The sequence below is a fragment of the Aspergillus sclerotioniger genome (genome assembly GCF_003184525.1).
Source record: "Aspergillus sclerotioniger CBS 115572 chromosome Unknown BO94scaffold_3, whole genome shotgun sequence".
Classification (NCBI taxonomy): domain Eukaryota; kingdom Fungi; phylum Ascomycota; class Eurotiomycetes; order Eurotiales; family Aspergillaceae; genus Aspergillus; species Aspergillus sclerotioniger.
In genome coordinates, this window is record NW_020290993.1 from 1,099,093 (window position 1) to 1,116,883 (window position 17,791).

General features: G+C 54.1%; 12 protein-coding genes across 12 annotated transcripts; 8 read left to right on the forward strand and 4 right to left on the reverse strand.

Annotated features, from left to right (window-relative positions):
- Positions 1 to 393: 393 nt before the first annotated feature.
- BO94DRAFT_531195 (fatty acid desaturase) lies at positions 394 to 2,418 on the forward strand. The gene is made up of 3 exons (XM_025610846.1): positions 394 to 976; positions 1,043 to 1,893; positions 1,954 to 2,418. The coding sequence occupies exons 1-3, from the start codon at positions 868 to 870 to the stop codon at positions 2,263 to 2,265; spliced, it is 1,272 nt and encodes a 423-aa protein (XP_025472030.1). The 5' UTR covers positions 394 to 867; the 3' UTR covers positions 2,266 to 2,418.
- A 264-nt stretch (positions 2,419 to 2,682) lies between these two features.
- BO94DRAFT_446694 (glycosyltransferase family 4 protein) lies at positions 2,683 to 3,939 on the reverse strand (the record flags this gene model as incomplete). Its single annotated transcript, XM_025607522.1, has 1 exon — positions 2,683 to 3,939. A coding segment is annotated over one exon (1,257 nt), but the record flags the coding sequence as incomplete, so codon positions are not given.
- A 115-nt stretch (positions 3,940 to 4,054) lies between these two features.
- Positions 4,055 to 4,405, forward strand: BO94DRAFT_581608 (uncharacterized protein; the record flags this gene model as incomplete). Its single annotated transcript, XM_025615416.1, has 1 exon — positions 4,055 to 4,405. One exon carries the CDS (start codon positions 4,055 to 4,057, stop codon positions 4,403 to 4,405), a length of 351 nt encoding a protein of 116 aa, XP_025472032.1.
- ugd1 (UDP-glucose dehydrogenase) lies at positions 4,392 to 6,487 on the forward strand. The gene is made up of 2 exons (XM_025606237.1): positions 4,392 to 5,212; positions 5,259 to 6,487. The coding sequence occupies exons 1-2, from the start codon at positions 4,526 to 4,528 to the stop codon at positions 6,402 to 6,404; spliced, it is 1,833 nt and encodes a 610-aa protein (XP_025472033.1). The 5' UTR covers positions 4,392 to 4,525; the 3' UTR covers positions 6,405 to 6,487.
- Positions 6,488 to 6,506: 19 nt separating this feature from the next.
- On the reverse strand, positions 6,507 to 7,814 carry BO94DRAFT_531199 (glutathione S-transferase). Its single transcript, XM_025610847.1, has 3 exons — positions 7,458 to 7,814; positions 7,011 to 7,399; positions 6,507 to 6,917 (listed from the first exon to the last, which is right to left on the reverse strand). Exons 1-3 carry the CDS (start codon positions 7,496 to 7,498, stop codon positions 6,571 to 6,573), a joined length of 777 nt encoding a protein of 258 aa, XP_025472034.1. The 5' UTR covers positions 7,499 to 7,814; the 3' UTR covers positions 6,507 to 6,570.
- Positions 7,815 to 8,021: 207 nt separating this feature from the next.
- Positions 8,022 to 8,418, forward strand: BO94DRAFT_581611 (NADH:ubiquinone oxidoreductase 6.6kD subunit; the record flags this gene model as incomplete). The annotated part of the gene is made up of 4 exons (XM_025615417.1): positions 8,022 to 8,040; positions 8,094 to 8,129; positions 8,190 to 8,305; positions 8,365 to 8,418. 4 exons carry the CDS (start codon positions 8,022 to 8,024, stop codon positions 8,416 to 8,418), a joined length of 225 nt encoding a protein of 74 aa, XP_025472035.1.
- Positions 8,419 to 8,729: 311 nt separating this feature from the next.
- BO94DRAFT_562921 (SAP18 family protein) lies at positions 8,730 to 9,743 on the reverse strand (the record flags this gene model as incomplete). Its single annotated transcript, XM_025614322.1, has 2 exons — positions 8,942 to 9,743; positions 8,730 to 8,889 (listed from the first exon to the last, which is right to left on the reverse strand). The coding sequence occupies exons 1-2, from the start codon at positions 9,598 to 9,600 to the stop codon at positions 8,730 to 8,732; spliced, it is 819 nt and encodes a 272-aa protein (XP_025472036.1). The 5' UTR covers positions 9,601 to 9,743.
- A 124-nt stretch (positions 9,744 to 9,867) lies between these two features.
- BO94DRAFT_508429 (mRNA splicing protein PRP18) lies at positions 9,868 to 11,240 on the forward strand. Its single transcript, XM_025609662.1, has 2 exons — positions 9,868 to 10,844; positions 10,892 to 11,240. The coding sequence occupies exons 1-2, from the start codon at positions 9,952 to 9,954 to the stop codon at positions 11,082 to 11,084; spliced, it is 1,086 nt and encodes a 361-aa protein (XP_025472037.1). The 5' UTR covers positions 9,868 to 9,951; the 3' UTR covers positions 11,085 to 11,240.
- A 54-nt stretch (positions 11,241 to 11,294) lies between these two features.
- BO94DRAFT_571877 (kinase-like protein) lies at positions 11,295 to 12,669 on the forward strand (the record flags this gene model as incomplete). The annotated part of the gene is made up of 4 exons (XM_025614890.1): positions 11,295 to 11,531; positions 11,599 to 11,855; positions 11,944 to 12,172; positions 12,244 to 12,669. 4 exons carry the CDS (start codon positions 11,295 to 11,297, stop codon positions 12,586 to 12,588), a joined length of 1,068 nt encoding a protein of 355 aa, XP_025472038.1. The 3' UTR covers positions 12,589 to 12,669.
- Positions 12,670 to 13,042: 373 nt separating this feature from the next.
- BO94DRAFT_581615 (uncharacterized protein) lies at positions 13,043 to 14,710 on the reverse strand (the record flags this gene model as incomplete). The annotated part of the gene is made up of 2 exons (XM_025615418.1): positions 13,043 to 14,601; positions 14,686 to 14,710. The coding sequence occupies 2 exons, from the start codon at positions 14,708 to 14,710 to the stop codon at positions 13,043 to 13,045; spliced, it is 1,584 nt and encodes a 527-aa protein (XP_025472039.1).
- A 516-nt stretch (positions 14,711 to 15,226) lies between these two features.
- Positions 15,227 to 16,598, forward strand: BO94DRAFT_531202 (ADP-ribosylation factor family protein). Its single transcript, XM_025610848.1, has 2 exons — positions 15,227 to 15,651; positions 15,706 to 16,598. The coding sequence occupies exons 1-2, from the start codon at positions 15,603 to 15,605 to the stop codon at positions 16,401 to 16,403; spliced, it is 747 nt and encodes a 248-aa protein (XP_025472040.1). The 5' UTR covers positions 15,227 to 15,602; the 3' UTR covers positions 16,404 to 16,598.
- Positions 16,599 to 17,046: 448 nt separating this feature from the next.
- On the forward strand, positions 17,047 to 17,771 carry BO94DRAFT_484006 (uncharacterized protein; the record flags this gene model as incomplete). Its single annotated transcript, XM_025608942.1, has 2 exons — positions 17,047 to 17,218; positions 17,271 to 17,771. Coding segments are annotated over exons 1-2 (597 nt in total), but the record flags the coding sequence as incomplete, so codon positions are not given.
- Between the last annotated feature and the right edge of the window lie 20 nt (positions 17,772 to 17,791).

Consider the following 17,791-nt stretch of genomic DNA (forward strand, 5'->3'; position numbering starts at 1 on the left):
TACCTACTGTGTATTGTCTAGGTTTAATGTTTCGGTCTATGTTTGATATCGGCCTTTATGCTTATGCGGGGTGACTGCTAGTAGGTTTTGTGTATGTTATGATCGAGATCGAGGCTAGTCAGGCACGATTTGAATTGGTGGTTTGACTGCCTGTACTCGTCCAATGGAACGTTTTGTGGATGAGCTTAATTCATCCTTGAGAGTTGAGACATTCCCATGTCCCTGAACCATGCTTACTTGACCAACTCAACTTGAAGCATTGGGAAATAGTAAGTAAGGCCAATGATCGGCGGGGAGACGCGAGCTATATCGGGACTTGCTGTTTTCGGAAAAGCGACGCGCATCTCCGCCGCCAAGTGGGCATCTCCATTCTCCATCCCCCCAGTGGAAGGCCTCGGATCTGGAGACTGCAAGATACCTGAGCGACCGATCAAGTATCGTTACACATTCCAGCCGAGAGAGCCGACAGAACAAAAAATCTGACAGGTAGCGAGATCCCTGGATTCCCGGGCTCATCATGATGCTGATCGGCCCACCCCACCAAAAGTCTCTGCGAGTCTGTACCGCCAGGTCGTCGGAAGAAACAGCCACCCAACAATTACTACCTATATCGACAACACTAAGCTATCTTGCGTCCGGTCAAGTGTAAGCATGGCCTGATAGATCTCCAGCCGTTGCGGTAAATCCGGATGCATTAGACCTCGACGGGTCGCAAGTTGCAGCTGAAGTGGACACCTCGACTGTCAGCGTGGTCCCACCCCCTTTTCTCCGGGTTTGTTAAAGCTTGTTCCATTGTCACCTCCAACAGGATTTTTGGGCCAGAACCTCATTCGTTTGCCGCCAACCTCTTCGTTCCTCTCTTTCACCATGGTGGACCCCGCCACTTATATCAACCCGTACCTGACAGCGCCCGATCGGCTGGTCCTCGATGAGTTGCTCAAGGATAGCCAGGCACCCCCCAAAAAGAGGAGATCAGGTACACCCACCTCTATAGCCTCCTTGCCGCTGCTGTCCCGGGTATCTTGCTAATTGTTACACCCAGCGGTTGAAACACATGCGGACTCAGATGCCGACGCGACCGTCAGCAAACTGGAGGCCTTCAATGACCCCCAGCATGCCGACTTTGTCCCCACGGTCTGGTTCTTCTGGGATTTGAAAGATGTCAAGCTTCATCCTCTTCTGGATAAATGGGTGCTGCAACCCTATATCAAGACCGCACGTTCCATCGTCCGTGTGGACACCGACGTGGTCATGCTCACGCATCTCCTGCTCTACTTCGCAACCTCTATCCCAAGTGCTATCTATCTCTTCTGCAACTTCCATTGGGTGCATGGCGTCCTTCATTGGCTCATGCAATCCTGGTACGTAGGAACCTACACCCTGATGATGCACCAGCACATCCATATGGGTGGGATTCTGAAGAAGCGCTTCTGGTGGTTGTTCGATCTGCTGTTCCCCTACATCACGGACCCGCTGATGGGGCACACTTGGAACTCTTATTACTACCACCATGTCAAGCACCACCACGTCGAAGGCAACGGACCTGAAGATCTCTCCTCGACCATTCGGTATCAGCGTGACAGCTTGGCCGACTTTGCCTGCTACGTCGGCCGCTTCTATCTCTTCATCTGGCTGGAACTGCCCACCTACTTCCTGCGCAAGGGCAAGGTCTACTTCGCCCTCAAGGCCGCATTCTGGGAGATCGGCAGCTACCTGATGATGTACCTGATGTGGAACTACGTCAGCTGGAGGGCCACGCTGTTTGTCTTTGTTCTTCCATTCCTGCAGCTACGCGTGGGTCTCATGGTGGGCAACTGGGGACAACATGCATTTGTCGATGAGACAGATCCCAACTCGGACTTTCGGTCGAGTATTACTTTGATTGACGTAGCAGTATGTTTGCCCACGCTTTGCTTTCATTCATCTCCTCTCATGCCATACTAATCCATCCAGAGCAACCGCTTCTGCTACAACGACGGCTACCACACCTCCCACCACCTGAACCCCCGCCGCCACTGGCGCGACCACCCCGTGGCCTTCCTCCGCCAAAAGGACCGCTACGCCGCCGAGCACGCGCTGGTCTTCCGCAATATTGACTACATTATGATCACAGTATGCCTGATGTGCAAGAACTACCGGTACCTGGCCAAGTGTCTGGTCCCGATGGGCGACCAGATCGGGATGACGCACGATGAGCTGGCGGAGATGTTGCGTCGGAAGACCCGACGGTTCAGCGAGGAGGAGATCAAGCGGAAGTTCAGCTAATGGTCGAGTCTCCATGGATATTATATTGCTTGCTGATGTACCGCCACTGAACAATGTGGCAGCCATCATAAAGATATCCTGTATATAAATGCGCGCATGTTATAGACAGACAGACCGGCGCTGTTGCATATACGCTTTAATCTATTGCTCTCATCTAACATGTATTCTATCTAACGCCATCATAACAGACCTCTAGTAAGAAGCAGGAATTAATCGTCCCAGCAGGGGAACTCTGCGCAACAGCCTCGGCACCATGCGCTGCCCATGCACAATCAAGGGCACCACCGCCACCAACCACATCGCATACACGACACCCACTGCGAGCCCGAGCCGAATCCTCTCCCCTATCGACAGCCCCATACGACTTCCCCCCTCTAACAATGCCGTCTCAGTCCCCACCTCTACCGCACTCCTCTCCACCGCATCCGCCATCCTCCCCGCCACCCGCCGATTAATCTTCTCCCAGGTCATCTCTTCCGCATATGCCCGCGCCTTAACCCCCAACTTTCCCCTGAGTCTCTCATCCCGAACCATCTCCCCGACCAACCCTGCAAACACTGCCACATCTGTCTGCGGAACCAAATACCCTGTTTCCTGGTTCCGGACGATATCCGACGGACCACCTTGATCTCGCGCGATAACGGGTAATCCACTTGCCATCGCCTCCAGCACGACTAGCCCGAAGGTTTCCGTGATGGAACAGTGCAGGAAGAGGTCCGCAGAGGCGTATGCACGGGCTAGATCTATCCCAGTCAAGAAGCCCAGGAAGACGACGTGGTCTTTGATTGCCGGGGCGGAGAAAAGGGCCTGAATCCGGGATGTAACAGCCGGGTTACGGTTTCCTCCAACGATGACTAGTTTGAATGCTGGTGGTTTAGCAGTACTGGTGAGGAGGGAGATAATGGCGTCAGCGAGGAACTCGAAGCCCTTTTCGGGCGCTAGACGGCACACGGTTAGGAGGATGGTTTCGCCATTGGGAGCTAGGGTCTGTCGGAGGGAAAGAGAGCGGTGGGAGGGGTGGAAGAGAGTAGTGTCGACGCCTCGGCCAAGACGGTAGGTTCGGGAAAGTGGCATATGTGTGGTTTTGAGGTAAGTGAGAACGGCGCTGCAGGGGTAGAAGATTGTGTGGATGCTTGGGTGGGTGAAGAGGTAGCCCTGCACTATGGAGAGGAGCCAGACAGCAACGCGGGCGAGGCATCCGGGGAAGATGATCTCGCTGTAGGAGGAGAGGTCGGTTTGGAAGTTCAATAAAGTTGGCGGGGGGTTGTGTAGTTGGCGCAGTTGGAGGAGGATCTGGAAGCCCAGGGAGGCCGGGCTGGCGATGTAGATCAGGTCCGGTTGGAAGGTTTGCGTGAAGATATTGTTGACTAGATGGAAGGGATAGACCAGGGAGAGGTCTGGATTGTAGGGGAGGGGATACCCGGGAAGACGAAGGGTTTGTTGTTCTTGTGCTTGTGATGATGATGATAGTGATGATGGTGATGGTGATGGTTGACCGGCAAAGTCCGGCGCAACCACAGCCAGGTCGACGCCATTGCGACGGAGATATTCAATCAGTTTGCCTGTCGTGCGACTGACGCCATTGACAGGCCCCAATGACTCGGTGGTCAGGAGAATCCTCTTTCCTTTGAGGATGCTGGGAAAGTCATCGGATGGGGGGTTGAAGGACGGCATGGCGGGCAACTGTGGACAGGCCATCAAGGCACTGCGTGCCCGAGGCACGTACTTATGTTTGGCGCATTGCGGTCGCAGAGTGCAGCGGTGATGGCTGGTAATGTGCAGTCTCCAGATGACCCATGGAGATGGTGCCGCAACGCAGAAATGGGAGTTGTACGGTGTTCGTGTCACTGTGCTGGACGCGGGCACGTGGGCCGGGGAGAATGTCTCTGTCGTCAACCGGCACGACCTCCCTTCCTTCTCGCTCTCGACGCATCCTCCTGCATCCCCCGAGATGCTGGCCCAGTGGCAGTCCGTGATGCCCCCCGCGTGCATCAACCCATGCCACTTTGTGGCAACCGATCTGCTGGCTGTGGCGATCCCGAGCGCATTGTTTGCTTATCACGTTTCCGTCCACTGCCATGCGGGCAAGGCGCGCGACCACTATGGACCCCTGTTCCAGCGCTTATCTGCTGAGGGATGACCTTGCAGTGCCAGGTGCGGGGAGATGCTTATACGCCCCTCTTCTCCTGCCTCTCCCTAGATAGATCTACGTGTGAGGGCGGATATTTTCCGGACGGTTACACCAGAGCACCCAGTCGTAATGGATGTCGCTTCTTCGCCACGGAGCTCCCTTGAATGGAGCTTGGATGACAGCTCGACTTGTCCGACCACTGCGGCGTCGAGTCCGTTGTTTCGCGCTGCAAAGATAGACGATGTGGTGCATTCCTCGCCTGATGCAGCGAGCGCCGGCTCGCAACTCTTGTCGGACGACCGCGTCAAGAGCGTATGTGTAGTGGGTGCAGGATACGTCGGTAGGCTTCTGAGATGCACTGTTCGTTTTCGTGATGAAACTAATTCTACAGGCGGACCTACGGCCGCGATTCTCGCCCTGTATAATCCATCTGTCGAGGTGACGGTGCTAGACCGAGACCCACGTCGCATCCAAAGCTGGAAGTCATCCCATCTGCCGGTACATGAACCCACTCTGTACAATGTAGTTCGGGCTACGCGTGATGGCTCCGATGTCGCGGATGCGAACGAGGCGTACTCGAGACGACAGCCCAATCTGTTCTTCACGTGCGACTCGACGGCCATTGCTCAAGCCGATATGGTGTTTCTAGCGGTGAACACGCCTACCAAGACATTCGGTCTGGGCGCGGGCAGAGCTACCGACATGACTGCGGTCGATGGGGCCGTGCAGGAGATTGCGCTGCATGCAAAGCCGGGGGCAACTGTTGTAGAGAAGAGCACTGTGCCGTGTGGAACGGCAGAGAGGGTGCGACAAATGGTATGTCTGGTTGTTTCTATGATATCTGATAGTTCTGACGGTATAGTTAACCACCCTGCGCCCCGGTGTTCCGTTCGAAGTGCTCTCAAACCCCGAGTTCCTATCCGAAGGCTCAGCCATTGAGAACCTCGTCAGCCCGGACCGCGTCCTCATCGGTTCCTCTGGAACCCAGTCTGGTCGCCGTGCTGCCCGCATGCTGGCACATTTATACGCATCCTGGGTGTCGCCCGCTCGGATCCTCCAGGTCAACGCATGGTCGTCGGAGCTGGCGAAGCTCGTCGCTAACGCGATGCTGGCGCAGCGCATCAGCAGCATCAACTCGATCAGCGCCATCTGTGAGAAGACCGGGGCGGAAGTCGACCAGGTGGCTCGCGCCATTGGCATGGACGCGCGGATCGGATCCCAGTTCTTGAAAGCGGGAGTCGGGTTCGGAGGGTCCTGCTTCCGCAAGGACATTGCCAGTCTGGCATACTTGGCCGAGTCGCTAGGATTAGAAGAAGTGGCACACTACTGGCGCCAGGTCAACGCTATGAACGAGTACCAGTGCGTGCGGTTTGCACGGCGAGTCATCGAACGGTTCGATGGCAATTTGACCGGCCGAAAGATCGCCGTGCTAGGGTTTGCATTCAAGAAGGACACGGGAGATACACGTGAGTCTCCTGTTGTCGACGTGATCCGGTTGCTACTGGAGGAGCGGCCCGCGGAGATAGCCATCTTCGATCTGTTCTGCCACGAGGAGGACATCCTGCGAGAACTCGAAGCTGCCTGCGGTGCTGAGATGGTCTCTACGAGGGTGAAGATCCTGACCGATCCATACCTGGCTTGCTCGCAGGCGCACGCGGTCCTCGTGATGACCGACTGCGACCAGTTCAAGAACGGCCGGAAGCGCACGGGGTCACGCTCTGATTCCGACGCGTATGAGAGTCTTGACGAGATGTTATCTCCCGCGCCTAAGGACGATACATGGGTGTTCCATAGGATGACCTACCGACTGACACCGCAGGATGTCTGCGGTGATGACTGCACAGCATGCCGGTCCCGGGCTCCACGGGTGGCCAGCGAGCCATTGGAGTGGGCGCGCATCGCATACAATTTGAAAGATCCGAAATGGGTGTTTGACGGCCGGGGGTGTCTGGACGGAAAAGAACTGCAGAAGCTGGGGGTCGAGGTTGAGGCTATTGGACGGAGATGATGCCTTCACTGCACTGCACTAATCCATCATTCCCAGCACCACAATACAAACTGAACATATAATTACCTAAATACACTCATTACATTACATCACATCACATCACATAAAACAACATACCATAACAGCACATACAAACCAACCCATAACCTTCAAAACGAAGCTAAAACTACAACGAAGCATCAAACTTCCCATCAATCTCCTCGACCTTCCTAACAGCAGCCAAATACCCCTCCTCCAACTGCATCCGTTCCGCATACCCCTTCAACAACGGAAACCCCTTCAAATCCACCCTCCCCGCCATCGCAATCACCGGAAAACTCATCATGATATCCGCCCCCGTCAACTCCGTCCCACAGAGATACTTGCCACCCTGAGGACTCGTCCTCAACTGATCCTCCAGAAACTCCAAATGCGCGGTGATATTCCGCGTCAAGAAAGCATTTTCCACTTGTCCTGCTACAAGGCGCGGAAGAGGCTTGATGAAAAAGGGCATTCTGGGGGGGTTTTTCACAGCTATCACCATCACCACCGCCACCACCATTAGCACAACCATCCTTTCCCATCTTCAACCAAGAATAGGGATAAGGGGAGGGGGAAAAAACATACTATCCATAACCAACTGCATCACCAAAAACGGCATCAGAGATCCCTCCGCATAATGCATGTAATATCTATACCGCATCCATTCCTCAGTTTCCTGGCCCACCATGCCCTCATTCCCTTCTTTGTACCGTTTCGGAATGAGTGGTTTCTCCGCGTTCGAGCCGAAATGCTCGAGGAGGTATTCGATGATGACGCCTGATTCGGCGAGCACGATTGGAGAGGTGCTGTTCGGGGGCTCGATTGTCATGAGAGGGGATTTTCCGAGCGGGTGGATTTCTTTGAGCTCGGGGGGTGCGAGCTTGTCCGGGCCGCGGTGGTAGATTTTTAAGTCGTAGGTTAGGTGTAGAAGTTCGAGGAGGAAGAGGATTCGGTGGGAGCGGGATTGGGAGAGCCTGGTTCTTGGGGTTTAGTGAGGGTTTGAGGGGATTGGGGGGAGGGGGATTGGGGTACCAGTAGAGGGTGAGTTTGGTGCCTTTGTTGGGGTCGGTCATTTTGGGCGATGGTGATGGTGGTGTTGGTGTTGGTGTTGGTGGTGGTAGTGGTAGTGGTAGTGATGGTATGAGGGAGTGATAAGATATAAGTATAGGTGTAAGTGCTGAGATAGGGGTAGTATGAACCTAGGTACAGCTCTAGTCTAGACCGAGAATGTGATTGAGATGAATGCAGACTCAACCTCGGATGTTCTGTGACGCCATGGTGGGGCACCCATTTTTGTGATTTGTAGGAGGAGATAGCAGTAGCAGGAGTTCGATGAATGATATACGATATACAGAATTATGTGAAGTATTATGCAGGTAGCTATAATGCTGTAGTCTGGATCTATATCTTATCTACGACTACTCTGTATGGAGTACTGTTGTACCATGCTGCATGATATGCATAACTGTATAACTGCATAATGCACAACTACATGACTATGCAATGCACGCTGACTCATCCACATCCATCACATGACCGCCTCACTTCAACATCATCCATCACCAGCACATTCAACCACCAACCACAACCGCAACCATGGCCGGCCCCAGCAAGTGTACGTCCCACCCCAATTCCTCTCCAAGCCTACCTATACTAACACCTCCGCAGCCCTGATCCTTGATCCGGCACTCCAGAAATACTACGGTCCGTTCCCTGATCTCCGCCAATGAGACTCGTCGCATTACTGGTATCTAACCCCAGCAGACCTCACTGCCAACCGTTACAAGTACTTCCGGTGGACGCCGCGTCATGCCTGGTTCTCGTTCCTCTACATGGTCCTGATCCCGAGTTCTCTGGGCTACGTTGCCTACAAGACTGATGTATGTGGTTGGGTATCTGATATAATTGGGTTATTTGGTGAGGATGTTAACGGAAACAGGGTCTGTACAACCTGCGCGGAAAGCGTAGAGGCGATACCATTGTGGAGTTTTAGGTCCAGCTCCGTCCGTGATGGTCTGCGGCTGGCGAGAAAAGTTCAGTGGGTGTTGATGATGATGGATGAGACTGAACGTGTACCTACTACTACTACTTTTATACCGCTGAAGTTTGCATTTTCATTGTCGTTGTTGGAGAGTCTATTGACTTTCTCGTTGGAGCCGTGTCGAGTCGACTCTACCGGTTTGATCACTGTTCTTCCCTCCGTAAGGTAGATAGATGCCGGGTATCCTCAACTCCTAACATACATCACACATACACATACACATACACATAAACAACAATAAGAAAAAAAGCAAACCAGCCAGCCTATCTAATACGGCGCCCATCCCCTCCTCCCCCTCTTCCTCCACCACCACCACCACCCCCACCATTCCTCTCCCCAAGACTCCCCTCCGGCAACCTCTCCCCCCGTCTCCAATCCCCCGGCGGAATCCTCTCCCCTCTCCCACCACCACCACCTGGCCCCCTCATCGCCATCCCGCCCTCCACCTCCCCCCTCCCTCTCCTCTATCCCTCACATCCCCGGAAACGCCCTCATGCCCCCTCCCATCGCCATTCCCCTCCCCGCATTCACCGGCGGCGCAACCGACCCATCCTCCAAGGGCGGCAAAACCGCACAATCCACATAATCCCCAATGACGAATCTCGCCTCCTGCAACGTCCTCTCAGCATCATGACCCTGAATGCGTACCCCTTTGCCTCCCGCTTCCTTCTCCTCCTCCTCCCCCTCAAACGAACTCCCCCTAGGCCCCACAACCACACTCCCCAATTCCTTAGCAAGATACCGACCTCTCGCATCGGGCCCCATCATCGCAGCTCCCTTCGTATCCGGATAAATGAGCCTAAAGCAGAGTCTAGTCCCGACAGGCGGGTCGGGGAGCAAACTCGGCAACGCGGACGTAAGCAGCTGGGAGAGTTCGCGAAGGGTGCATGATTGCCAGGTGTAGATTTGGAGGTGGGATGGAAGAGTACTGCCTGTGGTGGTGGTGGAGGGGGGAGGTAGTGGGCTGCGCGCGCGGATCGCGTTGGGACCGCTTATGGGGCCGTTGTAGTTGCTGTTAAATGAAGACGAGGAGGATTGGGGCGCAAAGTCGGAGAGATGGTGGTAGTTGTTTAGGCGGTAGAAGAGCTTGAGGTGGAAGGGGGGCGTGGATTGGCGGTCGATCGTGGGGGGCATTTTTGATGGGCTTGTTGTGTTGTGTTTGTGGTGTGAGTTGGTGTGAAGGTGTGGGTGCTAGTTCATTGCAGGGTGAGGTTGATGAGTGTGGTGTTGTGTTTTATGGTGAGGTGTGAGGTTGAGGTTGAGGTTGAGGTAGAGCTGGAGCAGAGCAAAGCAAAGCAGAGCAAAGCTACATGCCGCAGGCGGAGGAGAGAGCGGAGGCGGCGCGGCAAGTTTGCCGAACAACGGACGGGACCTCGCTTTGCGACGTTTGCTGGTTTGTTATCTACTTGGTTTGACTTGACTGTACGCCACTATTGACTACTTTTTTTACACGTTTTTTTCTCTGGTGGAGAAAGAGGAAGGGAAATGGATTTTGCTGCTTTAATGTCCAAGGAAATATCCAAGGCTAAGCCAAAAGCTGACGCCCAGGATACAGCCAAACCCAAATACACCCGTCGCGGCGACCTCGAAGCCGCCCGCATAGCGGCCTACAATGAAGAACAGGAGCGGCTGAGTCGCGAGCGAGAAGAGCGCCTCATCCAAAAACGCAAACTCGAGGATGAAGAGGCTGAGCGACGCCAAGAGCGCGAAGACAAGAAGCGCAAACTGGCCGAGGAGTCGCGGAAGAAGCGCGAGGAGGAGGAAGCATCCCGCGAACGAGAGCGAAGGAAGAGACTCGGATTACCGGAACTGCCACCCACCGAGGCAGGAGACGATAAAGATGCGGACAAGGATGGCGAGGAGGATATTCCCGAGGAGGAGCTGTTGCAGAAGTTGCGGGAATTGGAGGAGCCGGCCATATTATTCGGGGAGACACACAAGGGACGCCTGCGACGGTATCGTCGGCTGGTACAGCGGGCGTCGACGCCACAGCAGCAGTTGTCGGATGGCCCGATCCCTACGACGTTGGAATTGGTTCCGGAGGTGGAAATGAAGATCCCTGAGACGGTGCCAAAGGACTTGGAGGGGAAGAAATTCCTCTTCCGGCAGCTGGCGTCGTACTTTAATATGGTGCTGCGGGAGTGGGAGCTGGCTCTGGCGAAGCGAGATGTGTCGGTCAAGCAGAGCTTGCAGGGACGACAGGCCTATAATGCCATGGTGCAGTCGCGGGAGAATATGAAGCCGTTGTTTCGCAAGTTCGAAAAGGTCGAGATTGATAACGGGGTGCTGGAGCATGTAGTGGAGATTGTCTCCAAGGCTCAGCAGCGGCGATATGTCGATGCCAATGATGCCTATCTACGGCTGAGTATCGGAAAAGCGTGCGTATCCCTCATTCCTCTATCTGGACTGGGCTAACATCTCACAGCGCATGGCCCATTGGTGTAACCATGGTGGGTATCCACGAGCGATCCGCACGAGAAAAGCTGCATCAAAGCGATCAGCAGGCCCATATTTTGAGCGACGAAATCACCCGGAAATATCTACAAAGCATCAAGAGATGTCTCAGCTTTGCGCAGACGCGGTGGCCTCCGGATGACCAGTTGCAGATCATGGGCTAGCGTGTACTATATTATACCCTTCATTATCAAGATGGCAGATATCTATGTATTCAATTAGCAAGTGCCTACAAGTACACCCAAATTGACTATATAGCGCATTTCTACCAAGTCGTCTGGTCACCGCCTGTTACTGCCGCGACAGGGATACGATACGAGGCTATCAACATCATCCTTTCGACGTGCACCGCAACGCCGTAGCTCCTCTCCATCATGACCACCATCCTAACCATCCCTACTCGTATCTCAACGCGACCATCACTCCTACCCAGACTCATCCCTTCCATACTCCATCCTCCCCTTTCCTGCCATGTTCGCCAATATACCAGAAACCTGCTATACACCTCTCGCGCAGAGCCCCTCGAACCAGGCACAACCGTCACCAGCGACACCAACCAAACCTACAAGATAGAAGAGGTCCTTTTCCACGCCGAGAAAACCACTTTGCATGTGTACCGCGCGAGGTACCCATTGATCACCCTTCCCCCACCCAGAGGCAATGCACTAACTCTTGCAGCGCCCAAACCAAACAATACATCCTCAAGAACCTAATCCCGGCGAATTCGACTACCAGCGCGACATCCACAACCAACTATCCCCCTACCCCAACATCCGAACCGTAATCGACACCATCCAAGAATCCGAAACATTCATTTACCCCATCCTCAAGACCAACCTGCTCCAATTCCCCCAGAAGAATCTATCCCAAGCCACAAGGAAGCAGATCCTCCGAAGCGCACTACAGGGTCTAGTCGACATGCATGCTAACAATATGTACCATACTGGGAAGTTTACATACATGCCCCCCAACTTGAGTACCCAATCCGAAGACATCACAATACTAACAATCAACCACCCACAGACATCAAACCCAACAACATCCTCATAGACTACACTCCCCCGGCAACCACAGACCAAGAAATCACCACTATAACCCAAGTCCAGATCGGCGATCTGGAGGACTCAGTGATCATCCCCCCGGAAAATGGATAAAAGGACCTCTCTGCGGAAACGCCATGTGGAGAAGTCCCGAGAGTTGGGCAAGAGCTAGTCAGGATCAAGCTTCGGATGTGTTTTCTTTTGCTTTGGTGGTTTGTATACCCTTACCCCAAACATCATATCCACAAATTCATCTGGTGATCCTTACTTACCTAACGCATAGATAATCTACGTCATGCACAAACACATGCCGTTTTACATCCCCGGCGTCGAACTCAACACTGAAGACGCATGGCGCCATATCCTCCCCCTCCATCTATCCTACTTCGCAGATATAGATGGTCTAGAGCTGTTCCTGGGACATATCGGGGAAGACAATCCGTATTTCCAATGCATGTTGGAACTGGTTAGTACTTTTGGGCCAGAGAATCCGATAAAGCCGATCAGAAGGTGGACGGTGTTGGAACCTGAGTTGAGGGATTTGGTGGAGAGGATGGCGAGACTGGATCCGAGGAGAAGGATTACGGCTGAGGAGGCATTGGAGCATCCTTGGTTTGGTGATTGTTGAGGGTTGTGGGGAGGTAGTGGTTTGGTTTGGTTGATGGGGTGGGACTGCTGGCTTGTTCTGGTGGGGTGTGTAAGATTAAGGCGGGGTCTGTGTATATACATCTGTATAGATTAGCGAGAATCTCGACTCTGTATTGTTATTTGATATTAGCAATATTATGCGGTGGAAGTTGGTGTTTGGGACGGAAGTAGGTAAGGCGGGCTGCTGCGGTGGTTGGTCATTGAGCATGTAGGGAATGCGGAGTCATGTTTGTTTGAGAAAGATTGGTAATACAATCCTTACTAGGACTTCTCAGCAAGAGTTGGGACAGATCAACTACACATAGTATATTGCCAGTGATATAAACAAGACAACCGCGAATCAACTCAGTATCAAAGCAGCCACCGAGGCAATGCGATATGTACACTATTCAAACAACACCATCTATCTCTATCATGTATGCATATGCTACACATCAGCGAACGTCAAACCATCGCCACAGCCATCTCCACAGACCATTCGGCATGACTCTTTGCGGTAATGTAGATGCCATGCGGTCGTTATCTACAGCGCGGAGCTCGTTGGGCGGCGTGATGTCGTGTCCATCTATCCCGCGCATGACCCCCAGCGACGACTGCGGTCGGGACGTATTGTTAGATCCACTGCGGACTCGTTCTTTGCCAGTACGTGCGTCGATCAGTTTCCCGGCAGCCTGGACACAGCTCCCGTATGCGAACCGGATCAGGGAGTCGCCGGTAAGACTGCCGATGATGAAGACGTTCGGAGCAACCTCGGTGTCCTCGCATGCTTTGCTGCGCAGAGTCTGGGCGGAGACAATAGGGCTAATTTCAGTGTCTGTATTGCCCCCGACAACTTCGCTGAGGAGAGAGCGGTCGAGGTACTCGAGGCTGCCTCGTCGGCCGGTGGCGTAGACCATTCCGCGAACGGCACGGGTAATTGTGCTCCCGTCCGGCTGGCGAAATGTGACGATGGCCTGGTCCTGCTGCATCTCGACGCCAACGATTTCGGTGTTTGGGAGTCCTTCGTAGATCTCATCCCAGGAACGAGTCTCTAAGAAAGGGGTCGACGTAGTCCGTCGCATCTTCACTCGTTTCTTGCTGGGGTCTGCTGCAACCGCGGCTCGCTTCATCAGGCGGTAGACTCCCGCGTACTCGGGATAGGCTTGGTGGTGGCAGCCACGCAGAGGCGAGGACCGACCTTCCGGATCCCATTTGAAGACGTGGATGATCTTTTGGTCTTGAGGGGCGGATATGATGATATCCGCGGCGGAGAACCCGGAGCCAATGACCAAGAGCGGAGTCTGCGGGATTGGCTGCATCGATGCCAAGGGCTGCAACATCGGGCTTGGCTGGAGCACCTGAGTGAAAATTCCGCTGGCCAGGACCAAATGCTTGCAGTGAATGTCATGTGAGCGGATATAGAAGCCATTCTCTGTCCGCGAGATACCGGACAGCGTCTCATTGAACTGGAAAACATCATCGATCTGAACCGCCTCGGGGTACGTGCGGAAGTAGCTTGCCGTCTCTTCCCGACTGGGTCGAGTATATGCAGGAAGATCCTTGCCTGTCACCTTCTTATGGTGCTCCGCAAAGGAATAGCCAGGAAGAGACAGCATCGAGGCATAGCTCAGGGTCTGAATGTCCCAGCTGGCAGGCACAGGATTATCAGTCCACTGGCCACCACCATGCAGGGCGTCTCCAAAGACCAGATGGGGCACGGCCTTTTCGGGCACAAACCGCCATTCGACATTAGTCGTGCTCTCAAGCTCGTCCACATCCACACTAGTGCGCACCAGCGTGTCGAGGAGCACATTCACCGGAAGAGCCTGCGTGGAGTAGGATAGTCTCGAGGCGGCGAAATGATCCGTCAAAGCATGCACATCCAGACTGAGAAGCTCCGGGGAATCCCGGAGCTTCGCATGCAGAAGCGGATCAGGATGTGGAGGATTTGCAGAATAGTAAGGGAGATGGCCATGAAGCAGATACGACAAGATCATGGCTGACGGCCCGTTCCCTGTGGATCTGGTCAGCACGATAACACGGACCAGGGGAAAGTGAAAAATCCAGCCTCTCCGATAGCAGGATGATGGCGACATACCGACGATGATGGTGTCAGTCTCCATTATTGCAGGCATATCTTGTGCCTCCGGCCGCCCATCCAGCGCGGGGCATACTGTTTGCGACATGCGATAGGAGGCGATAAGTTCCAATCAGCAGAAGCTAGAGAAACGCAAAGAAGCCACTACCTCCAGCCGCAGGAGAGGAAACCGGAGGGCCATCGAGCGGCCGTTACATTTGACGAGGAGGAAGAAAATAAACTTGGAAGGCAACCATAGAAGGCGAGGGAGGGGAGGGGATGCCGATTCCGCGAGCGGACAAGGGCCTGGGGAATCGCTGACAAACTCGCCGCCGCCGAGCAGCTTAGCAAGACGATGTAATCGTTACTTAGTCGAGTAGGTATGGATCCGGCCAAGGGACGTGGGGGCAATCGCTGCCAATGATGACCGTTGCTCCGTGCCACCGGCGCATCCGGGGTCGTTGAGGGTCTGGCTCTGGCAACAAGTCGGCCGATGGAGGATGCCTTATTCCCGGGAATACGAAGTGAATAGTTGCTGTCCTTGTTGCTGCACAGGCATTCACCCATCCCATCGAAGGTTGTCAAGTAAGACCACGTCCATCCATTGGGAGATCGACAGTGCATGAATCCATTCTCTCGCGGCAACAGACGTTGCGGGGGCTGCCTCATCCGGAAAATAGGGCTTGGGGTGTGTTGTCTTTCTACCCTATGCCCTACCTTCCTGATCGAGACGCGGCTGACGCGTGGACCCTCGGCATCCATCGCCATCGAACGCCGACAAGAGACCGGATCGAAGCGCAAGACGAAGCAGCAAGTGGAATCCAAGCATCAGGGCCTCTTCTGCTGCCATGATTCTCCTATCTGACCTCTCGTCCCGCCGGTTCTAATTGGAATTCGAGGCCGCGTCCACCGGAGGAGGTCCGCCCTCCGCTGCAACCATGTATCATCTGGCCAAGTCGCTGTATATGTACGCTACCAGCAAGGAGGGCAAGTATACCCCCCGTTCCTCCTCCCATCACCATTCTAACCACCCATCAACAGAATACTCCGTTCTCCTCCTCGGTCTCGACAACGCAGGCAAAACCACCCTCCTCTCCCAAATTAAAGCCCTCTACCAACCTCGATCCGATGGCACCCCCGCCCCCAACCCCGGTAAAACCGTCCCCACGGTCGGCCAAAACGTCGCGACCATCTCCCTACCAGACATGTACCTGAAGATATGGGATGTGGGGGGACAAATCACCATGCGGAATCTCTGGCAAAGCTACTACTCCAGCTGTCACGCCATCATCTTCGTCGTTGATAGCGCCGACGTCGGCCAAGACCCAGACATCACTCGGCTTCCTAGTCGACGACCGAGCTCTGCCTCCGGCCCGTCGAGCAACCATCCCAGTGTGTTTACAGAGGAAATGGTGGGGATTAATGCGCCCGGGAGCGACTTCGGTCGGCTGGACGAATGTCGTCAGGTGCTGGAGTCTGTGTTACAGAATGCTGATGTGGCCGGGGTGCCGATTCTGGTGCTTGCTAATAAGCAGGATCGGGAGGATTCGGTGGAGGTTGTTCGTATTAAGGAGGGGTTTGTGCGTAAGGTGTTTGAGGGGGAGACTGGGGCGGGGGTCCGCGATAGTCGTGTCTTGCCGGTTAGTGCGTTGATGGGATCGGGTGTCCAGGAGGCGGTGGAATGGGTGCAGACAAGAGTCAAGTGGAATAAGGAGGGGAGGCCGCCGTTGATGAAGTGATGGGGGGTGGTGATTCAGGTGATGAGTATAGATCTGTGAGAAGTGTTGCGGGGATTTTCCGCGCGTGCTTTAAGCTTTTGTTATGAGGTTGTTTTCTGGCGTTATGAGGTCTATGTGAATACTGGAAGATACCTGATTGTTGCATTAATTTGATTTCCATGTTATTATTGTTGCGGATGATACATGACTGTAGATAGATATTTGTCGCTGTATCAAGGCCATAATCCACACACATACATGAATAGTACAGTACATAAAAGCACCAATAATTCAACAAAATCCAGCTACTGTTATGTACAAAATAACACCGCTCGCCTTTAATCGATCGATCTATGACGGAACAACAAACATTTCGATGCAATATCCGAGCGGAGACCCTGACCACACTTCCCACCAACACATACTTCCCGATCACCACCACCATCGACGCATCCATGGTAAGCACGCGATCAGAAACCGGGCCGATTGACATTCGAGATGCCAGTGCATGACGTCTTTGTCTGCTCAACATCCCAGCAACGGTGCCTCAATGAAGTCAACGCCGGTCACCTTGACGTCATAGCCGTGAAGCCCTAACTAGGTAGCATAGTCAACCTCGGCCATATATAAGTTGCGCCAGTTACTGTCTGCTAATTCATTCCAGACAACATCAATTAAAATTCACGAATTGTTTTATCGTCTATAATTTCAATCGAATTCTCTCACGACACAACGTAACCATGAGCCACTTTCAGAACGTCGACTCCGTCGCCAACCCCCAGCAGGGCGAATTCAAGCCCTCCGTCAAGCCGACCGCTCCTCTTGAAGAGGGTGGTGTATGTTGCATGTCCTGTGTCAAAGATGGTATTAGTAGCTAACAGCATGCAGCACCAAATAGGCAGAAAGGTTGCTCCTAGCGATTACGTCCCCGAATTCCGCGCTGAGACCCATCCCCCCGGCACTGCGCCCGCCAGCAGCTCTTACCAGCCCAACACCGCTGGGGAGCCCGGCAGCCAGGCACTGAACCCCAATGTAGAGCGGAGCCATGGCAAAGAGTCTGTCAAGACCTCCGCAAGCGATACTTTGATGGGCGCTACTTCGCAGGACGTTCACACCGGTCTGGGACACCCTGGCTCAGGCCAGACGAGTAACGAGCTTCGCCATGACGGACAGCACGGTCGCAAGGGCCAGAGCGCGGGTCTGCAGCAAGTCGGCGCCCAAGAAAGCGAAAAGTTTGAGAGGCAGATTCCGAGTCAGCGCGGGCTTGAACGCGATGAGGCTCGGCCTGGTCAGCGCGGAGACAAGGGCGCGTTGGCGGCTGAGGATAGGAACCCCGAGCCGGCGGAGACGGCGGCGGCTGAGTGGAAGTATGAGCCTTCGACGAAGAGGGCATAAGCATTGAGCATCCC

What these genes read in the sequence shown, in the direction of transcription:
- ugd1 (XM_025606237.1), top strand. Translation starts at nt 4,526, where the DNA reads ATGGATGTCGCTTCTTCGCCACGGAGCTCCCTTGAATGGAGCTTGGAT. An exon ending in CAGAGAGGGTGCGACAAATG is followed by an intron (nt 5,213 to 5,258) that starts GTATGTCTGGTT and finishes CTGACGGTATAG; the next exon opens with TTAACCACCCTGCGCCCCGG.
- BO94DRAFT_531202 (XM_025610848.1), top strand. Translation starts at nt 15,603, where the DNA reads ATGTATCATCTGGCCAAGTCGCTGTATATGTACGCTACCAGCAAGGAG. An exon ending in GTACGCTACCAGCAAGGAGG is followed by an intron (nt 15,652 to 15,705) that starts GCAAGTATACCC and finishes ACCCATCAACAG; the next exon opens with AATACTCCGTTCTCCTCCTC.
- BO94DRAFT_508429 (XM_025609662.1), top strand. Translation starts at nt 9,952, where the DNA reads ATGGATTTTGCTGCTTTAATGTCCAAGGAAATATCCAAGGCTAAGCCA. An exon ending in CGGCTGAGTATCGGAAAAGC is followed by an intron (nt 10,845 to 10,891) that starts GTGCGTATCCCT and finishes AACATCTCACAG; the next exon opens with CGCATGGCCCATTGGTGTAA.
- BO94DRAFT_531195 (XM_025610846.1), top strand. Translation starts at nt 868, where the DNA reads ATGGTGGACCCCGCCACTTATATCAACCCGTACCTGACAGCGCCCGAT. An exon ending in CCCCAAAAAGAGGAGATCAG is followed by an intron (nt 977 to 1,042) that starts GTACACCCACCT and finishes TGTTACACCCAG; the next exon opens with CGGTTGAAACACATGCGGAC. An exon ending in TTACTTTGATTGACGTAGCA is followed by an intron (nt 1,894 to 1,953) that starts GTATGTTTGCCC and finishes TAATCCATCCAG; the next exon opens with AGCAACCGCTTCTGCTACAA.
- BO94DRAFT_531199 (XM_025610847.1), bottom strand. Translation starts at nt 7,498, where the DNA reads ATGACCGACCCCAACAAAGGCACCAAACTCACCCTCTACTG. An exon ending in ACCAAACTCACCCTCTACTG is followed by an intron (nt 7,400 to 7,457) that starts GTACCCCAATCC and finishes CCCAAGAACCAG; the next exon opens with GCTCTCCCAATCCCGCTCCC. An exon ending in GATGCAGTTGGTTATGGATA is followed by an intron (nt 6,918 to 7,010) that starts GTATGTTTTTTC and finishes TGATGGTGATAG; the next exon opens with CTGTGAAAAACCCCCCCAGA.